This window comes from Mustela erminea, chromosome 17 (genome assembly GCF_009829155.1).
Source record: "Mustela erminea isolate mMusErm1 chromosome 17, mMusErm1.Pri, whole genome shotgun sequence".
In the NCBI taxonomy this organism is placed as follows: Eukaryota; Metazoa; Chordata; class Mammalia; order Carnivora; family Mustelidae; genus Mustela; species Mustela erminea.
The window spans coordinates 56,017,285-56,037,252 of record NC_045630.1 but is presented as its reverse complement, the minus strand read 5'-3'; the positions used below and the strand labels follow the sequence as shown (position 1 = coordinate 56,037,252).

Genomic DNA, 19,968 nt, shown 5'->3' with positions numbered 1-19,968 from the left:
CCAGGTGAAGACTCGGGTCCAGTTTCATGGTCTTTCATTTCCTTGGCCAGCAGGGACTGAGCGCTTGGAGGGCCACCAGGAAGCCCCTGTCGGTGGAGGGGATGTCTCCTGCTGCCCAGCAGCGACGCTGTTGACTGATTAGGGCACGGCGATGATGATGATGATGAGTTCCAGGGCATTTCTATCTAGTCTCTTGATGGCAGCAGAGATAAGAGGCTTGATAAAGCGAGTTTCTGAAATTCATGACATCAGAGGAAGCCGGTACCTCTCTGTCAGAGGCCCGTATTGCTAGGGTGACTTGGTATAAACAGGAGGAAGGGAATAACCATGTAGTTCATCAGATGTAACAGCTGGCTCTCCTCGGTTACCAGTGAGTCTGTATTTTTACTGATCTTGGCGGCGTGATATGTTGGTCTGAGACCTAGTACTGGTTGTCCAGCCACAGGTCATGGCCCATTCAGAGACTCACTTTTTCATCCTTTGTAATATGTTATTTAGTGTAGGGAAATTATTCATGATATACTTGCCTATACTTCATAACAGTTAATAGAAAAGTGATTTTTTTTTTTTTACCATCTTCTTTCAAACTTAAAGGTTCTGGATTTTTTTTGTTGTTGTTGTTTTGTTTTGTTTTTTTTTTTAAACACTCAAGGCTTTTCAAATTAACTGTCTTTCTCTTTGTTTTCTCTACAATATTTTGCTAGACAGTCACACTATCTTGGCCATCTCCCACCTATATTCACCCCCTTCTGCTTTCCATTCTAGCAACATCTTCCGGGCCTTTGTACTCTATGATTTACTAACCCGGAGAAATGACTATTACAACCTAATTCCTAGTAAGACTGTTCCAAAAAGCATTCAGCATCATCTTACTCTTTTGCCACTTCAAGGACTTTCTCTTCCATATCATGCAAGAAGTTGGGGGAGAAAGGGTCGAAGCCAACAGAAAAGTGATTCTCCGTCAGCTAATTCCCAAAGACGATGCATTTGATATAACCTTAGTGACAAGGAAAATGCACCAATTGTATTACAAGAATTGACTTGCAGTTCCCAACAGATTTTACTAGGCAGAAGGATGTTCCTTCCAAAAGTGAAAAGAACATTTAGTAAATATAACCGATGAATTTAAAGAAAGCCTTTGCTGCCATTTACAACAAATAACCGTGGAGATCTGTGAGTAACAAGAGATTCTTGAAGAGGGCTTATGTGAATCAAAACATGTCAGTATTTCCAAATGACAGGTGCCATGCATGGACATAGGTGATTAAATTTTTACTCTTGTTTGAAATGATTTCTAATGAAAACCCCTTAAATCTTATACATCATTACTGTTTTCCTTGAAACCCTGCTAAACAGTGCTTTTAAATTAGAATTTCAATGTGTAGCCTATGGAATAACTTAAAGAGTTAGGCAATTCAATTTATGCTCATATAATGAGGGCCTACATAAAATAAAAGGATAATTTCTAAATAACTACCAGCTTGTGATAGGATCAGTTTAACTGGCCAGTTGTCAGAGTTGGCCTTTCTCGGGGAATTAGGGACTCTTGGCCCCTGTGTAAAAGAACATAGACCCAAGCTGTAAACTAGCAGACTGGGGGGTTATCAGATAGCAAAAAAATGTGTGAACACTTAAATATTGGGTGACTTTATGTAAGAACCAGATTGCTGGCTTCTTTTGGAAATGGGAACTCTGATAACAGCAGATTCATGTCCAATGGTGCCTCCACTGTCCCGTGGGTACTGGTAAAGGCTAGTGGTATATCCATGAGCCAAATGCTCTTCGTTCACCACGTACACACCCCTCATTTAAAAAAAAAAAACAAAACACAACCCTTTTACCCTTCGTAGTTGTTTAAATTCGCAGCTCCCGATGTACATAGCCATATACTCACACAACCGGAGTTTGGATGGAAAAATTTTGCAAATTAAAAATTCTCACAGAATCGTTTGACTAGCCAAACCTTTATCAGGAAAATAAAGAAACTGAATAATAGCTTATCTATTCAGCATTGTGTGTGTCTCTTTCTCTAGATGATGTATCCTATATGGGTGTGCATGTCTGTCGTGTGCATACACACACACATCCACTATAATTTCTGAGAAATGGGTGCCTGTGGAAGTAGAGGTGAAACCTTAGCCATTGTGATCTGTTGACTGAACTCTGGTCATACTTAGTCAAATATGCTTTTATTCTTAAACTCCAGATGAAATTTAGTTAAATAACAGAGTAGCCCTTATCTACTCCTTGGTCGCTTCAAAATATCCATTATTAGGTCGTATTCTCCTCCCCTTCGCATAATGTAGTCTCTCTGTTGTAAAATACACACAAATCTGAAGCTGTTTATGATTTTCCATACTTCATTCTCCACAGTGATGTGCAACAGGCATTGATCTTTTCCTAATGCAGTAATAAGCTAGGAGCATTTTTCAAACGTGGGCACTTTATTTGCTTTATTATTGTCAAGAACAAAAGGAAATGCATTTGGCCAAGGTCAGTGTGAGGGGAATGTGAAGACCCGTGCCAGAAAGCCCACTGCTCCTCTGGCTCATTAATGTTCTCCATTTGGCTCTGGTCTTCCCTGATTGAAGATATGAAGTATGTTGATGTTTCCAACTGCCAAGCAGTTGTCGTACTCTGAATCTGTGGGTCAAGTCCATCTTTTTAAACACACCATTTCATTCATAGAATCTTAGAACTGGAAGAGAGCTTCACACGTGATCACACGCATTCATCTGCTTCCAGGCAGGAGGGCAATAAAAACGTCTCAGAAGGAGAACGGTTTTCTTCATTTGTCAAATTTCCCAACTGTACGGATCTATGGTCTTTTTGCTCAATATTCAGTAGCTACATGTAATTCTCATTAGTAACTTTTCGTATCTATCTGAGGTTTTTCCCAGCAAGCCAAATGTTGTCCGGGATGAATATACAAAAATTAAATTCTGATATCCTACCTTTTAGTGGCTCCTTTTTTCCAGGATTCAGGCTATTTTGTTGTCTTTAAAAGTTTTCTCTACCTTTGTAAAGTTATACTATATTAGCTCCTTGAGAAGAACACAAGCAACCAGAACTATTGAGATGATTGACAAGAGATTCCTATCACACTGTGGGTCCATTCGAGGTTTTGAGGAATTAAAAACAAACCAAAAGATGGGGGGAAAAAATTATTACATAGCAATAAAGCATATTATTAACTTATTTACTTATTCATTTCCTCAGTACTTTGGAATGCCTAATATGTGGAAAACGTGTGATGTATCCTTCATGTATGATAAGGACCAATATACCGTTAAAACATACATCAGAAACACTTTTGACCACTTGAAACTGTTGGACTTAGAATGTCATTTCTCACCCTGCTCTCTGCCCTTAGTTTGTTGTGGAATTAAGCTGGATACATATAATAAATAAAACATTTTGAAGTTTGATGTGAGCCCAGGCGGTGTTTCAAAAATATAATAATCTCGTCTTGAGCTGCCTTGTGCCGGGACAAGTGTGTTTGTCTTTTCTCGGCACACTTTAGGATTTAAAGATCCCTCCTAACATTGTGGACCACGTGCGTATGGGGCAGTACACCCCACTACCTCGTCTCGTAGCATCCCTACACAGGAAGTCCGGCAGGAAATTCACCACTTCACCCAGGCATAGGCATCTTCAGCTGAGACCCAGTGTATTTGGCATCTGGAAATATCATTCATGTTTTCTATTTCTTCCCACACTCTTCACACATGCTAATTTGAGATAAAAGTACAGGCTAGGGCCTATCCCTGCCATAACACTTTAAATGTATAGTTTTCTTGGGGCACTTGGGTGGCTTAGTTGAGTATCTGACTCTTGATTTCAGCTCAGGTCATGATCGTAAGATCCTGGGATCGAGCCCTGCGTCGGACTCCACAGTCAGTGGGGTGTCTGCTTCAAGAATCTCTCCCCCCTCCCTATCCCTGCTCACGCTCTCTCTCTCTCTCAAATAAATAAATGTTAAAAAAAATTTTTTAAATAAACTTACACTTTTCTTATTGGCTCTCCAAGTGTGCACGTCCCTATTTATTACTTTCCTTGACAGAACATTTTGATGTGTTTACCTTATGTATACTTCTCCCCCAAGTCTTCAGCACTATTTATCAATTAAACTTGAGCCTGGAGTAATTCCTTATTAAAACCTAGATCCTCAGAGTAGTAAACGAAATACATCATTGAAAGGGTATGTGGTTTTTACTAATATTGTTGCTCTTTGTTTTTTAATATGGATTACTTTGCTAGCTAATAATTTTAAGGTTAAATAGACAAAATAAATGCTAAAGCACATACATGTACTATTTCTTAACACATAAGTCTATCTGTCACCTTATCACTAGAGTCAAAGTATAAATTAAAATTAAGGATTCTGTGAAGCTGTAAATATAAGCTTAGAGAACAGAAAAATATGACCCCAAACTAACAATTTGACCACTCTTAGCAGAAAAAGAGTATTACAGTGTATGTCATGTTTATGCATTTTTAAAAGCAGAATAAACTTCATTTATATGCACATGGAAAAAAAATAAATACATCATTGAACATTTGGCTCGAAAACTGGATGTAAAATTGGTTTTTTTCCCTTTTTATATGTATATTATCTGCAGGAAATCAAACTGAGTTTGTAGTCATCTTGCTCAAACCATGTAGGACAGAGATTTTGAAAGTATTCAAGAGATGAAAAGATGATAAATGGAAATTAATTGCACCAGAAACATTACTTTAACATAGTCTTTTTTTTATTTAAGATTTTTTTATGTGATCTCTACACTCAGTGTGGGGCTCGAACCCACAACCCTGAGATCAAGAGTTGCACGCTCCACCAACTGAGCCAGCCGGGTGCCCCTGCTATTGATAGTCTTTTAATATTTGTCTTAATTTAGTTTTAGTGAGTGGGTCATTTATATAAAGATGCTTTCTTATTATCACTGCCACTCATGATTCTTCTACCCCAGTTTTTCTCATGAGGTCTTAAATTCCTCAACAGTCTAATTTGTCAACTTCGAGGGAGAATAAGTTTAGCTTGAAAATGGGCCCAGGGTGGCCATGGGCTGCTGCGAACATCTTGGCACCAAGGGCAAGTGGGAATGTTCTCTGATGATTCTTACATGCGTGTGTTCTCTACTTTTGCATTCTACGAGGTTCATGCCGGCTTTCATACTCACTCCTGTTTTTCCTTTTCTTCCATTAACTTGCCTCACAAATACTTAATGGCACAACCGTCAGGTAAAAGGGAGTCAGTGGCAGAATATAGAGTTTGTTGAGAAGGGAAGGAAACAAGCGTATTCTCTTTAGTCCCTGTCGGACCCTGCGTCAGCCCATTGGAGATGAGCTCTCTGACTCCCTTTTAGTGTTCTTTCCTTTGTTTCAGTCCCTAAGGGCTGCTATAACAGAATACTATAAACTGAAATGTCCAAGATGGAGAAACTGGCAGATTTACTGTGTGGTGGGGCTTTCTGGTTCATAGACGGCCCCTCTTCTCTGCCCTACATGGCGGAAGGCGGGAGGGAGCTCTCCGGGGTCTCTTTTATAAGGGCACAGATCGCATCCTGAGGGTCGCACTTTTGTGACATCATCACCTCCCCAATGCTCCACCTGCCAATGCCATCACACTGGGGATTAGGTTTCAACATAGGACTTTCGGTGAGGCGCAAACATTCTGCCCATGAAACTTGTTGGCTCCACTGAAGACCTAGAGTAGAGCTGTTAGACTCCGCTGAATTCGTCCCCATCGAATGAAAGAAAGTGACCATGGCTTTCATCCCAGCCACTCGAAAACTAGCTTGTTTAATTTCATACTTAATTCATTTTTACAGGGTACTGAATTCTGCATAAATAGTATTTGTGCTTCTGTTTATACAGAGCACCCCTGTGGAGTGCTGTGTGTTGTTATTACTATTATTATTGTATTAAATTTATTGCTGCCCAGTGTCACAAGAAATAAGAAATGAATGTTCTCAGTGTCACAAGAATAGTTCTCACTGGTGTGAGATTTGGGCACGTATACATTAATATTACATTAACATTTAATCTCGCGAGCTGGTTTTTTTTTCCCTACATATTTCATGAGCTAGGTGTAGAATTCTTTTTTTTTTTTTTTTTTTTTTACATGATCTGGATATCTGTATATTATGTTTCTTTGTATGGAATGTACTTTATTTTGAATCTCAATTATTACCAAAATAACATTGCCAGAAAAATATTATTAAACATCATATGTCATTTTGGTATTGTATAATCGGCTCTCAGCATCTCTGCTTGACTCTGGTAGTACATTTATTAAACCTTTGGTGAGTTACTAAGAAATTGGCCAGGATTTAAAGTTTTCCTCTGCGAAGAATACCATGAGCTTGTCTTTTGAGCTTCGAAAGCTCTTTGCTGGGTACCCATCTGATCTAGAGTCACACCTAATGAAATCAAATGACCTCCAGACTCACCACCTCCTTTCCCTGTTACCTATTTTCGCTTCCCAACGCCCCAGCCCCCAGAACTACATTCTCTTCGAAATCGACATCTGCTTTTTTGGTCATATACTCCTCCTCCTGTATTCCTCTCCCTTGAATGAAACAAAGTGACTCTGGCTCTCAACCCAGCAACTTGTAACCCAGCTTGGTTGATTTCATATTTAATTCATTTTTACAGGGCATTGAATTTTTGCATAAATAATATTTGTGCTTCTGTTTACACAGAGATCCCCATGGGGTGCTGTGCACTGTTGTTACTGTTATTATTGTGTTAAACTTATTGCTGCCGGTGTCACATTTAATTGTGAATTAGTAGAATCACTTTTCCTGATGTTGATGTGCGGCCACATTCCATGTCTTTACCCACTAACTCATAACTTTATTAATATGAAAAGGCAATTTCGAAAAGGATAAAGGGAAGAGTCACTGGTATTAAATAGTAACAAGACAAAATAGAGTTGAGATAGGCATAAGTCACAGCAATAGCTCTTTGAATAGTTTATGAAATTTTTAACAGGCAAAAAGCAAGAAAGGGAAAATTTTCTTTTTGTCTTTAAAGGTTGTCTCTATGTTTAGTAAGTGCAGGCCAAGCACCATCACTCCCTCTCCCTCTCTCTCTCTCTGACATGAAGCAAAGTAAGAAATAGTGCCTTTTGAATAGGAGATTTCCTTTAATTACATTGGAGAAGTGATAATGGTAGGTATTGCATGTTTAATGTAATGTTCTGGATGCGCCTTTTTCTTTCTCTCTCTCTCTCTCTTTTTTTTTTTTTTTTCCCTTCACAGCTACCTCATCTTGAGCAGAAATAAAAGGTTCAAGGCTTGTCAGCATCAGTTTATAGATAGCTGTTTAAAAATAATGAGATATTGGGTATTGTAAGGCTCAGGGCCGTCTTGCCAGACTCATTTATTTCCATTCACCTTTTGTCAGAATTGCAGACAGAAGACATTCAATTAAAACTTGTCACCTGTTGCAGATGACCTAATTTGTACTTGTATGTGTCATAGATGAGGGCTGCATGCTTCAGATGAAGCAACTTGACCCCCAGTGGCGTATTTCCCCTGCAAAATATTTTGTCGATGGTTATTTCCAATTTCTATCATTTTGATTTCAGCTCCAATCCAGATTATGAATTTAGCACATGCCTCTGAACCAGGCAAGGATTGTGCATCACGTGAACCCTGAAAAAAAAAAAAGGAGGAGGAACGTCTTTAGGTGGATGTCCTATGGGCAGAGATCGGCAGATGGATTTTGGACGCACCTTGAATCTGAAACAGAGGGAAGCCTTTGTAATTTGCTATGCAAGCCCCACATGTTTAATAGTGCAGATAGCTATCGGGAGACCCAAACGAAAGACTTCCCCTTGCTAATTGTTAATTCATCTGTAGAGCAAGGAAGCTTTAATGTGAGTCATGGCTTTTATCTCTTTTAGTGACTAAGGATTCAGTTTAAAAAAAGAGCCCACCTAACGGATATGCATTTTCTCTCCTCGTGTGAATTTCTCCTTTTATTGCGGTCCAGTGTAGAGCGTTTCCACTGGCAGCCAGGCCATTTCTAAAGTTCCTGAACTGTGGCCACGATACTCCAGCGGAAGTAAACGTAAGCCTCGGCCAGGCGCGGGGTGTCTGGTTGAAAAGCCGCTGTTGTCTGGGCCTCCCTCCTGAGCTGAAAATGAAGCCAGAACGTTGCTCTGCATCTGTGGCCCAGGCCGGACAGGCTTGTCTCATTTGCAGTAGCAGTCGAAGGAAAAAGGACATGAATGTCTTGGGGCCGCTGCCTCAGTAGAAACGCAGAGAAACTAAATCTTTTTCTTATTTTTGGTTTGTCCACACTCTCGTAGCTGTAAACTTTTTCAAGTCACGTGCCCCTTCATGGAGTGATGCAAAATCACTAGCCCTTCCCTTGAGTTTGAGTAAGCGTGCTCAGTCCTCCCCGCACGCCCCCCCCCTTGTTCTGCCCACCTCCCCATGTGGACCCTTTGTTGGGTCACCCAGTATCCTTTACTGTGACAGTCCGGTTTTATCTGCCTGCACTGCTAGCTTTTGGAGTAAATACCAAATGCTCTTTTCCAAAAATCGAATTTGACAACAGGAAGGCTGTATAAACATGGTGCTTAAGAATGTGGGTTCTGGGGCGCCTGGGTGGCTCAGTGGGTTAAAGCCTCTGCCTTCGGCTCAGGTCATGATCCCAGTGTCCTGAGATCGAGCCCCGCATCGGGCTCCCTGCTCGGCGGGGAGTCTGCTCCCCCCAACCCCGCCACCCCGCCTGCCTCTGTCTGTCTACTTGTGATCTCTGTCAAATGAATAAACAAAATCTTTAAAAAAAAAAAAAAAAGAATGTGGGTTCTGCAGCCATTTTTCCAGCCCCCACCCCTGGCTCTGCCTCTTGCAAGCTCTGGTTTTCTCATTTTTGTGCAACGGGATAATAATAGCACCCACCCCATAGGATTGCTCTAAGGCTTAAATGGGTTCATATACGTAAAAACAATTAACCCGTTGCCTAGACTGTAATAAGCTCTTGACAGCCGATGACTGCTAGTCACTGGCTGATATTCTTGTATATTCCAAGACACTTCTTGCACAGATTGATTCATTCAATTAATAATGAAGACATGGCTTGGGAGGAACATGTAGGTATGAGGAGTCAAGAGACTGCTGAATCAGGAAGCGAGGGACTAAGCCATGAAGCCAGAGTGAACAATTGTCACTGTCTATTTTGAGAAGGGGCCATGGTTGTTGAGGGTAGCTAGGGGTTGGTGTGTTTCATTTTCTCACATGATCCTCAACAACTTAATATGATTAGATTGTCCCTGGGGTATGTGTGTGAGTGTACAAATAATTTTCACTCATTCCCTCAAGAGCAGCCTATAAATACGCGCGATACTTCCGGTTATACTGGGATGCTCTTTTCGGAGGTTGTCCCGAAGGAGAACCCCGTCAGGGGCCCCCCGCTAAATTACTCTCTGCTGTATCCGATACTGCTCATCTGCCTTAGCTTCTTTTCCTGCAGCTCTTCAAAGGGATTTTCTCTGTCCTCTGTTGGTGATGGTTCCCCCGCAGGAGTCTCCGGAGAATTCCAGGGGCTGCTCGGTACCTCTCTGCCCACAGGGAAGGAGCGTGTTTCCTTCTGCAGCGAAGGGAACTGCGGAATCAGGAAGGCCCATAGTGGAGGGGAGGGTTCGCACCCTCTACACCTGCTTGTTTCGGAAGCCTTGCTTCTCCAGTTGCATCCCAAAAACTCAATTACAAGCCACGTGTGGTAACATTTATTTAATACAACTATTTAGTATTCATTAAATAATCTTCAAAAAAAGTCACTATCTCTTAAAAAATATTATCACTTTAACATGACTGTCTGCACCTTCGATATTCCGGGGTCTATGTAACTAATCATTTGAGCAAAACTTTGCTTGGGAACAACATTGTAAAAGGCTGGTCTTTAATTTAGAAAAGTAGGCTAGGGTACCCTTGTATAATTCTCTGAAGGGGAGATCTTTTATTATCCTACGAAATGCCTCTAACTTTGTGCTATTAAAAATGTGAAAAATACTTTTGACTTTGGACTATATAATATTGTAAAAATTTGCATTTGGGCATAAAACGTAGACTTAAAATGAGCTGACCTAAGAAGACCCGCAGCTGAACTGTTTTACTTCTCTTGGCGTTTATTTGCCTCACAACGTATTTTTTTCCTCCTTGCCCTACTCTTGCTTTCTCAATTTTGTAAATTCTGACAATGTAGAAGATTTGTAATACCCTTGTGGCAATGCAGGCACATGCAGTATTTGAAGGAAGAAGGGATCTGAAACATTGTACTTGGTCCGTAATGCCAACTCTTAAAATCTTTTATTTAAAATAAAAAAAGATAATAGGGGTCTCCACATGACTAGAAAGTCCAATTGCCTTAATTAACTTCCAATCCTGTCACACATGGAACCTTGCGGGTATCTTATTTCCTGGGAGAAATCTTACTTTTCAACTTTTTCAAAACTGGTTATGAGTAAAGTCGAGACAGAAATGGTTTGTCTTTCAACAGACTGAAGAAAGGAAGAGACAGGCTTCATCGCCTTTGGTGGAAATACCTGGATTCGATTGATGTCTCTCTTTTTTTTTTTAATTTTATTTATTTATTAGACAGAGAGAGAAATCACAAGTAGGCAGAGAGGCAGTCAGAGAGAGAGGAGGAAACGGGCTCCCTGCTGAGGAGAGAGCCCGATGCGGGCCTCGATCCCAGGACCCTGAGACCATGACCTGAGCTGAAGGCAGAGGCTTTAACCCGCTGAGCCACCCAGGCGCCCCGATTGATGTCTCTTTAGGGCGAATCTGGGTTCCCAGGTCCTGATCATAAATACTCTTCTTTTTCTTTGTGTCTGCTAAACTGTTTGGAGACTTTTAAATGCATTCGGTGAATGAGGTCATTACCAGTTCTCTGCTTCAGTTTGTATTGTGCACTTACAGCTAAACTCAGTGATAGTGTCCTCATTTTTGGTAGAATTTGGATTCGATTCTGTATCTATTCCAAAATGATATCTAAAATGACATTATTAATGACAGGGATGAGCAGGAAATAGAATGGGATACCAAATACTTCTATAAATCATTTAGATGTCAAATGAGTATCATTTTTTCGCTTGTACCCTTTGAATTCTCTTTTACCTCTCCATCATACCTTGGTCTGTTTCCCTTAGAACTGAGGCAGGTTAGACTGTTATACTCCATGAAGACAGATTTTTAATAAATGATCATGATGCAAAATATGTATCAATAAAGTAATACAGTAATATTTCAACAAAACAGTGACACAGTAACAGCTCCTTATTTTCCTTGGTGTTTTGAGGTTTATGAAATATTTAAATAATGCATGTGTATAATATCCAAACATATTAATATATTTTGTAAATGTAATATTGGACCATTACAGCAAAACCTCAGGAAGGATACTGTCTTTATATCCATCTTTTTTTTTTTTTTTAAGATTTTATTTATTTATTTGACAGGGAGAGAGAGAGATCACAAGTAGGCAGAGAGGCAGGCAGACGGGGAGAGGGAGGCAGGCTCCCTGCTTGATTCCAGGACCCTGGGATCCTGACCTAAGCCAAAGGCAGAAACTTAACCCACTGAGCCACACAGGTGCCCCTACTTTATTTTTTAAACATATTCTTCACCTAATATTTAGGAATAAATTATTATGCTTATAGTTGGAAACATTAAAAGGGGAGCCTTTAATCTTTTCACAACATCATTATTGCAGACTGTGGTTCTAGCTGACAGGTACATGTAAATTGATGATACATACTGTATTTTGATATATGCAAGGCAAAGGATTTTAGACTAGATAGCTTGAGAAATTTTCTATAAAATAGCACTTAAAAACAATTACATTAAATATTAAGTTAAAAATTTAAATTATAATTTAATTTAATTTAAATTTATTTAAATTTAAAAATATTAAATTAAATATTAAATATTAAATTAAAAATCAAATATAAATATTCTTTTTTTTTAAAGATTTTATTTATTTATTTGACAGAGACACAGCGAGAGGGGGATCACAAACAGGGGGAGTGGGAAAGGGAGAAGCAGGCTTTCCGCTGAGCAGGGAGCCTGATGTCCGGCTCCATCCCAGGACCCTGCGATCATGACCTGAGCCGAAGGCAGTTGCTTAATGACTTACCCACCAGGGTAAGACAAGAAAATATTCTTGTCTAGTGATTTTTAATATCTTTTTTTTTCCCCCTCTCAACGCTCTTCATTTTTTTATCGATAGGTATTTCTTTTGTAACTCAGCGTATCATTTGCACGTATTCCTACTATTGAGAAACTGCAGTTTAAACCTATGTGTTGCCCAGTGCAGTAGAGGTAGAATCTTCAGTTACGGTGTTTGATTTACAGTATTTTAACCATTTTGATTAAATATTTCTGTCTTTGTTCTCTCTGTTTCATCTCTATGAAATCGGCATCCTAATAGGACAAAGTGTGATATCCCAGTTAGGCCGTCTGTTCGCCATCCAGCTTTGTACTCTAGAAATCAGATGAACAAGGAAACACAGCCCTACTGTAGGCAGAAAGTGTTTAAAAACAGCAATAAGGAAATACAGCTTCTTCGTGACTCTCATGCACTATTTTTAGTAAATACTTAGGCACTGTACTAATGTCTTTATTTTGTGAAATTTGCTGTCAAAGCCTACTTAATTGCTCTTGAAGTTGTCTCCTCATTTCATTTAAATACTGCTCTGACATTTCGGTGTGACAGTTCAGGCTTTCTCTACAACCAAGTGTGTATTTCCGTGTTCCGCTAAAAGATAATCAACTCTTAAAGCTGTATTATTAAGATAATATGAAAAATTGTGTTTTACTTTATCTCGTGCTGGAACAGTAATCCTTACCATGCAAGTGTCTGTGTTCACTTCAGGGTTCATGTAGAACTGTGTCCGCATTTCCCAAACTGTGTCACGTCACTCAGAGAACCCACAATTAACGCATTCCACATGATAGTCATAAATACTCCTGAGACCAGATCTTTGGTGAAATTGGTTTGCAAAACACTGCATAGGCTGTATCTCCTTTTGAGAGTTTTTCGGAGGCCATTTGCATTATAAAGGCTCTGAGAGCCCTTTCAGGAAAATAATAATACCAATGATGCTGTGGAACCAAATCTATTTTCTAAACATTTTGGGAAACGCCATGTACAATGAACTACTTGGTTGAATTTATTAAGGGATAATGTTACACCGTTTTGTCAATTAAGGTACTACCACAGTGAGTCTGTCTTGCTCTTCCTCCCAAAGTAAGCTCTGTATTAGGTGAGGGTTTGTACGGTCCTGGACTGAACTTCACCATGACAGACTGGAAACCAAGTTATTAACAAGCTCTTCTTACCACTCCCCAGTATCCGTAAAACATTTATTTTTATTTCTTTCTTTCCGTTTTGCCTCTTTCCTCAATCTTTTAAATCCCATGTGAGCAAAAACCTGCTGTATCTTGACCCAATCTATCACTCTTTAGGAAGAAGTTTTAGTAACTCCCTGTCTACCTCCTTTTCTGGCTTCAGCCTTAGCTCTGCCTCCCGGACACAGCCCGCCTTCGACATGCTGAGCCTTCTGAATCTTTCAGGGAGCTCCTCTTTCTGTCCGGTGTCCAGCCCAAACTTACTCCCCATTTTCTGTCATTTGGAATAGATACACATGTGCACCAAAATGTAAATAACATCCTCCTCTGAGACATGTTGACATGACATTAGGGAACAGTCCTTACCTCTCATCTTGCGGAGTGTAATTCCGGCTTTCCACAGCACGAAGGTGCTTTCAGTTCAATTCAGTTCCATAGCGAACCCTGTGGTAGACCGGGGAGGGTCGGATGACTTGTCTGCGGTGAGCTTTCATGGGTGACTGGGAAAGAGGATACGGATAGCCATTGCCTTTAATTTGAGAAACGAGCCTAGTATCAAGGAACAATTTCTTTGTGTTAAGTCCCATGGAAATGTGCCTTTCCTTTGGTGTGTAAATGTGATTTTGACGGCCTTGCATGAAATGTGTTTCAGGTTTGTCATGCTCTACAGATGTGCTTGCCAACCCCTGGCCATTTTGTTTTAGCCATCTTTTTTTTTTTTTTTTTTTTTTTTTAAACATTCCTCCAATACCTCTGGACCATTCTGTGTTCTAATGTCTGTCTCCATAGCACCAATGGGTGATACTGTATGTATACTGGTTTCAAAGATGGCTACCTCAGCAGTAAGCCAGTGCCTGTTTTTGCCCACAGGGGTGCGTCTTGACAGAGTACGTGGAGGTCGGCAGAAGTACAAGCGCAGAATAGATGCGGAGAACAGCCCCTACCTGAACCCTCAGCTGGTTCAGCCAGCCAAAAAGCCATGTAAGTACAGCAGACATGTCTGGCTTTCCAACACACAGAATCCTCTCCGTTGGCTCTATGTGCGTCGGTCTTGGCACGCCCATCCCTACTGACTCCAAGGAGACTTGTCTTTGTTGGGGGGCCAGGGCTGTGTTCCCAAGGATTGCCTTTGAGGAGCAACAGCTACTCGGCTAATTATCTTTTTTTTTTTTTTTCCCCTGTGGGTTTCTCTCCCTTACCCTTTGCCACCAAGTCATTTTGTAGAAGCACAAGCCTATGAGGGCACAGCTTATATAATGCGAATTTTACATTTGCTGGTTATCTTTATTTTCAGAGGTACATAAAATGGATCATACTGTAATCATTAGTTCATTGGAGCTGTTAGTTTCAGATTTCACAAGAAAGTGATTTTTGTAGTTTTCAGTAACTAAATGAGTTTGACTGCTCAACCTCCCAAAGAAAATACATTAGGAGCCTCATTAATTTGACGCTAAAGAAGGTTAACACACTAGGTAGCAATAGATTAAAACAAGAAGAGGCCCTGCTGGTAACAAGCACAGGTTGATGGTTCAATCTCAGATGCCCTTATGGGCATCATGAATTGTTTTTAAAAAGTCCATGGTTTTATAATGCCAGATTGCAGTTGGAAAGGATGATGGCTACATTGCTAAAACTCAAGCCCTATTCTCTTTGTCATGAAAGAGTTGGAATGTAGATTGAGGCAATAACTGCATCGCATTTTCTGAAAAGTCAGTTCATAGTTCTACTGCAACAGAACTAGCCTTTCAGGATATTTATGCACAGAGTTTGTACGAGGCACTGAGAAGTGCTTGATGGAATCAGTTCCTGCATTTAGCTCCACTGTCTCAGAAGACACAACCAGCACCTACCAGAGGAGGGTGCATTCTAGTGGTTGTGGAAGACACACGGGCAATGTTGGATCTGCTTTCAAGGGAAGAGAAAGCATCCGCTTCTAATTCCGACTCTCCAGGAGGGGTCGCTGCTGTGCATCATACATGTGAGCATATGGGGATCTGTTAAATAAATAAAACAGACCCTGAACTGTAAATGAAAGGACATTTTAGCTATGTCAAAGGAAAAACAACCAGTTTTACATAAAATTAAAGCTTAAGTGAACATATGGCATAGTTTCCTTTTGCCTTTCCAAAAAACATTATGTTGATTATACCTTCAATTGTCCAATCTGGCATCTTCTCCTCAGCCTGCATACGCTGTTTGGCATTCTGCAAATACAATCTAGGACTGCATTAAGCAGATTTTGCACATTATAATAAGAAACTTTCTGATAATACAATAAAACGCAATAAACACTAATGCTTAATTTCATTAGAGGTTAGTTTTCCTAGACTCAGTATCATACACACTGCCCATATCTCATTCATTTTACATGAGCATCGACTGAAACCATTGATAATTTCCTCTCCTGAGAGAAAAACGAGCCCTGGCCCAGTTTGCGCGTCCATTTGATGGAGGGACATCTATGGTTTTCGGCGTAAACCTGAGAAATTGGGAAGTGGCTCGTCAAGTACCTTCCAGAAGATTATAGCAATTTCAGTGAGCTCCATTTGTCTGAGATAAAGAGGCCTCCTAATAAATCATTACTCATTATCTCAAGGCCTCTGTGTTAATTTTCCTTAGTCCATCCAATTAGTGTGTTTTTGTAACAAACATTTATAAAACTTAATTTTCAGATCCTGTCAGATAAGTGTCAAGAGACTTTGCTAGGCTTTGCTGAGAAAGTGGCTGAGGGAGATTTCTGGGCCCTGACCGATTGCTTGTGTACTACAAAAGCCCAAGAATGGAAATTGGGTTCTATTGATTCTAATTAGGGAAACATTAAATAAGATTTACCTAGAAACGGTCCTGTCGGCTATTCTGTTTTCTGAATGATGGGAATTTCTTAGCTTCCACCAAATGTCTCCAACCCTTCCGGTCAAGTATCCATTGATTTGGGTCAAACAGGTAACCATCTTCCCAGGACAAAAGGATCCAGATTCAGGATTTCCTTTGGGCACATTTGTGTGCCCTTTATTAAATACTGCATTTTCGTCTAATCCTGACACACTCGCGGGTGCTGACAGGTTTTGTTGCATTGTCAGAGCAATGAAAGTTGAAACTTTTCCAAGCGTAACTAAAAATACAGGGTGTTGATTCCATAGCATATATAAGAAACAAATGCCATTCTTCACAGATCCTACAAATTAAAGGAAAAAAAAGAAAGAATCTGTATTTAATTTTATTTTTTTCCCTACAAAATATGATGTTTGGGAGTATTTCCTCCCAAATCTGCATTTTCAATTTGGTGATAATTGAATATTAAAGCCAGTGAATGGTTATCTGTTGATTATTTGCAATAAATGTAATTCAGAGAGCAGCCATAGTAATAAAGTGTTAAAATATTAGAAAAATGGCTAATTAGAGCTTGGATAATCTCCTAGTCATTTTGTTAAAGAAGACTAAAAGGAATGCTATGTTTTCAGTTCTAGGGTATGTGCGGTCTTTTCATTTGGGGTTGAAGAAGTTAAAAACTTAGAATGAAAGGAAAATTATCTAGTAAATGCAAAGAGAACTGGCTTTGCTCACAAAAGTCCCATCTAATGCCCTGGTTTGCTAGAGTAATAGTACACAGAACGTTGAAATACTTGGGTTTATCCTTACCCATTTTTATCTCTTCACTTAGAAGAAAGTATAAAATCTAAAGCTACACATAGAAATTGAGAATAGGGCCAACAAGAAAAATCATTCCGTTAGCAAGGCTTTACAACCCTTCCATAAACTCTCACATGCCCCTAAGCAATAAAACACATTTGATGTGATGCTTTCCATTTGTCTCTAGCGTTTATTTTATGAAGGATTTTAAAAACATATATCACAAATTTCAGACAGATAAATCGGAACCAGAGAATGAGCTAAAGACAACAGATGAAAATAAAGGAGTAAAGAATTAGACACTCCAAAGAGAAAATATGGTAACATTTAGGTAGGAGTGTTTTCCTGGAAACATATTGGCTATATTTGAAGGATTGGCTGAGCGTAAGGGGAGGGAGAGAAAGGAGAGACATTCCTATTTAATGCATCCCACAGAGATAGAGTTATATAGTCAGTAATTCACCCAGGCAGAAGGGCTCTGACCTTTGCTCTTCTTTGAAGGAATTAAGACAATTAATGACTTCGTGCCCATTATGACTCTGGGCGCTGCTAGTTCTTTGCCTTCCGTATTATATTCTGTATTTCAGTGGTTGACTGTGGATTTTTAGTTGAAAGATGTTGTATACTATTGAGTCTGCTTCCCCAAATCCCACTTAAGAATCAAAGAGCAAACCCAGAAAGCATCTAACTTCTCTTCTCTGTTTGCTATAAAAAATTTCATTACAGGACAGATGCTTCATTCCAGGAAAGGCAGGTAGAGCAGAGAAGAAGAAAAGAATGCCTTCTCCTACAACTACGGTGGCTTCTTTCTTCCTCTGAGTTTGCCTGAACACTGTTTACTCTGCATATATTGAACCAGAAACAGAGTATCTGGGGTTTGTTGTAGGCAGTTGGAATTATTTGTCAAAACGCAGCAGACTTTAGGGTTTGGGAAAGCGGGATAGTGCTACTAGTGATCTTGTAGTGCTCTGGTCTGATCCTGCAGATAACAAGATTGTCTCACATTTGTTGGTGGCGGAACCGGAGAAGATCTACGCCATGCCTGACCCTACTGTCCCTGACAGTGACATCAAAGCTCTCACCACCCTGTGCGACTTGGCCGACCGGGAGTTGGTGGTTATCATTGGATGGGCGAAGCACATTCCAGGTACGTTTTCTGAAAAGAAAAATAAATAAATAAAAATGAAACAGAAAAGGTTGCAATAATTCCCTAATATGTATATTGAAGCAAATCTAAAAATTGGTCATTAGTATTTTTTTTTTAAGCTTCACATGTGTTTTTAATCATGCTTCATTTTGAGCTTTGCTTAACCTTCCGGAACCATAAGCCTTTCTCTGTCTGTGCCACCTTGAACTCTGCTTTTCTGTTTTTTGTTTTTCATAGGCAGTGGTACTATTGCCAACATAAGGTAAAGAGAATATAACTTTTTAAAAAAAAATGTGTCTTTCTCCCTCTTAAAATTCTGAGCTTTCTCCTAAGGAGACACTTCTCTTTTTTCTTTTCACTTTAAAAAATGTCTTTGTCAGCACACATCTAACATGCCTTTTTTTTCCTTTTAAGACTCCGTCACGTGTTTTCAGGGTGGTGGTTCACACTGACTTGCTCCTTGTATTTGCCGGCACGGCTTTGGTTCACAGTTAGAGATTTACCATGAATTGATACACAGGTTGTAAAAATCAATCTTAAATGGACATCATAAACTTTCTCATACGGTAACTTAAACGTAGTATTTTAAAGTACCCTATTACTTTCCTTTCTCGGCCAATAACCTCAGTAAACATACCTGGTCTCAAGGGTTGAGAATTTTGGCGGTCTGCCTGAATTATTTGTGTTTGTTTGAACTTCGATCTTCAAGTAGTTGGTAAACAAGTTTTTGAACAATGAGCGGTGTTTTTCTGGTACGGTTAACTTACCTCTGTCTCCTTAAACTAGTTTGTCTTTATGCTTTGAATGCTACAGTAATTTCTTTAATCAAATTGATGGAAGTCCCTTTCCCAGCCCACACTGAAACCAATTTCTTGGTCATGATACGCCAGCTATGTTGCTAACAGTCGTAACGAACTGTCAGGCGATATCGCAGTGAAGCTAATTTGAAGTCATTAGGTGTGCCGCGTTCAGGCGACAATTTGTTACAGTGGTTAGGAACACAGCTGACATTTCTGAATGGCTTTGTTCGGCACAGTTCTAGATGAGGCCAAGCAAATTGTAAACTAATTTAAACATCACTCTGTATTATACCAGCTACTTTGTCTTACACTGTTTGCTAATAAAGCACCCCAAATTAAGTCAAAACTAGTTAAAGAGGTGAGCTTGAGTGTGTTCTTTAGAAGATACTTAACGAGGGTTACTACATGTACGAGAAGGATGCGAATTTGATCGTGTGGATGGTTGATATCACATTTCGATTGTAATCACATCTATGGGACTTCAAAAAAAGGAAAGAAGAAAGGATATGCTAAAAGATGTCAAGACATTTGGGAATTGTGGCAGTGGGAACTGTCGAATTTGCTTAAATAACGTATGAAAACTTACCTAGATGAAGAGTTGCCTGAAGGTTTTAGAGCAGAAGAAAATTAGTATTTGTTGAAGTAGCCACACTTCTTTAGACAGTCAATATGTATCATTTGTATTTATATATTTCATTACTTTATGTATAGAGACATGTACACACATGCACGTACATACTCACATATTTTATTTTTTAAAAATTTTTAAAAAAGATTTTATTTGGGGTCGCCTGGGTGGCTCAGTGGGTTAAAGCCTCTGACCTTCGGCTCAGGTCGTGATCTCAGGGTCCTGAGATCGAGCCCCACGTCGGGCTCTCTGCTCTGCAGGGAGCCTGCTTCCTCCTCTCTCTCTCTCTCTCTCTCTCTCTCTCTGCCTGCCTCTCTACCTACTTGTGATCTCTATCTGTAAAATAAATAAATAAAAAAAATTTAAAAAAAAGATTTTATTTGTAGGTAATATTTA

At 39.7% G+C, this 19,968-nt stretch overlaps 1 protein-coding gene across 16 annotated transcripts in view; it reads left to right on the top strand.

Annotated features, from left to right (window-relative positions):
- The window catches only part of ESRRG (estrogen related receptor gamma), a 624,049-nt gene that overhangs the window by 543,854 nt on the left and 60,227 nt on the right, over window positions 1-19,968 (top strand). For all 16 annotated transcript variants that reach the window (XM_032317728.1, XM_032317731.1, XM_032317734.1 and 13 more), the window contains 2 exons: window positions 14,238-14,348; window positions 17,983-18,144. In XM_032317728.1, the coding sequence (XP_032173619.1) occupies window positions 14,238-14,348; window positions 17,983-18,144 (273 nt within the window). The remainder of the gene's footprint in view (window positions 1-14,237; window positions 14,349-17,982; window positions 18,145-19,968) is intronic.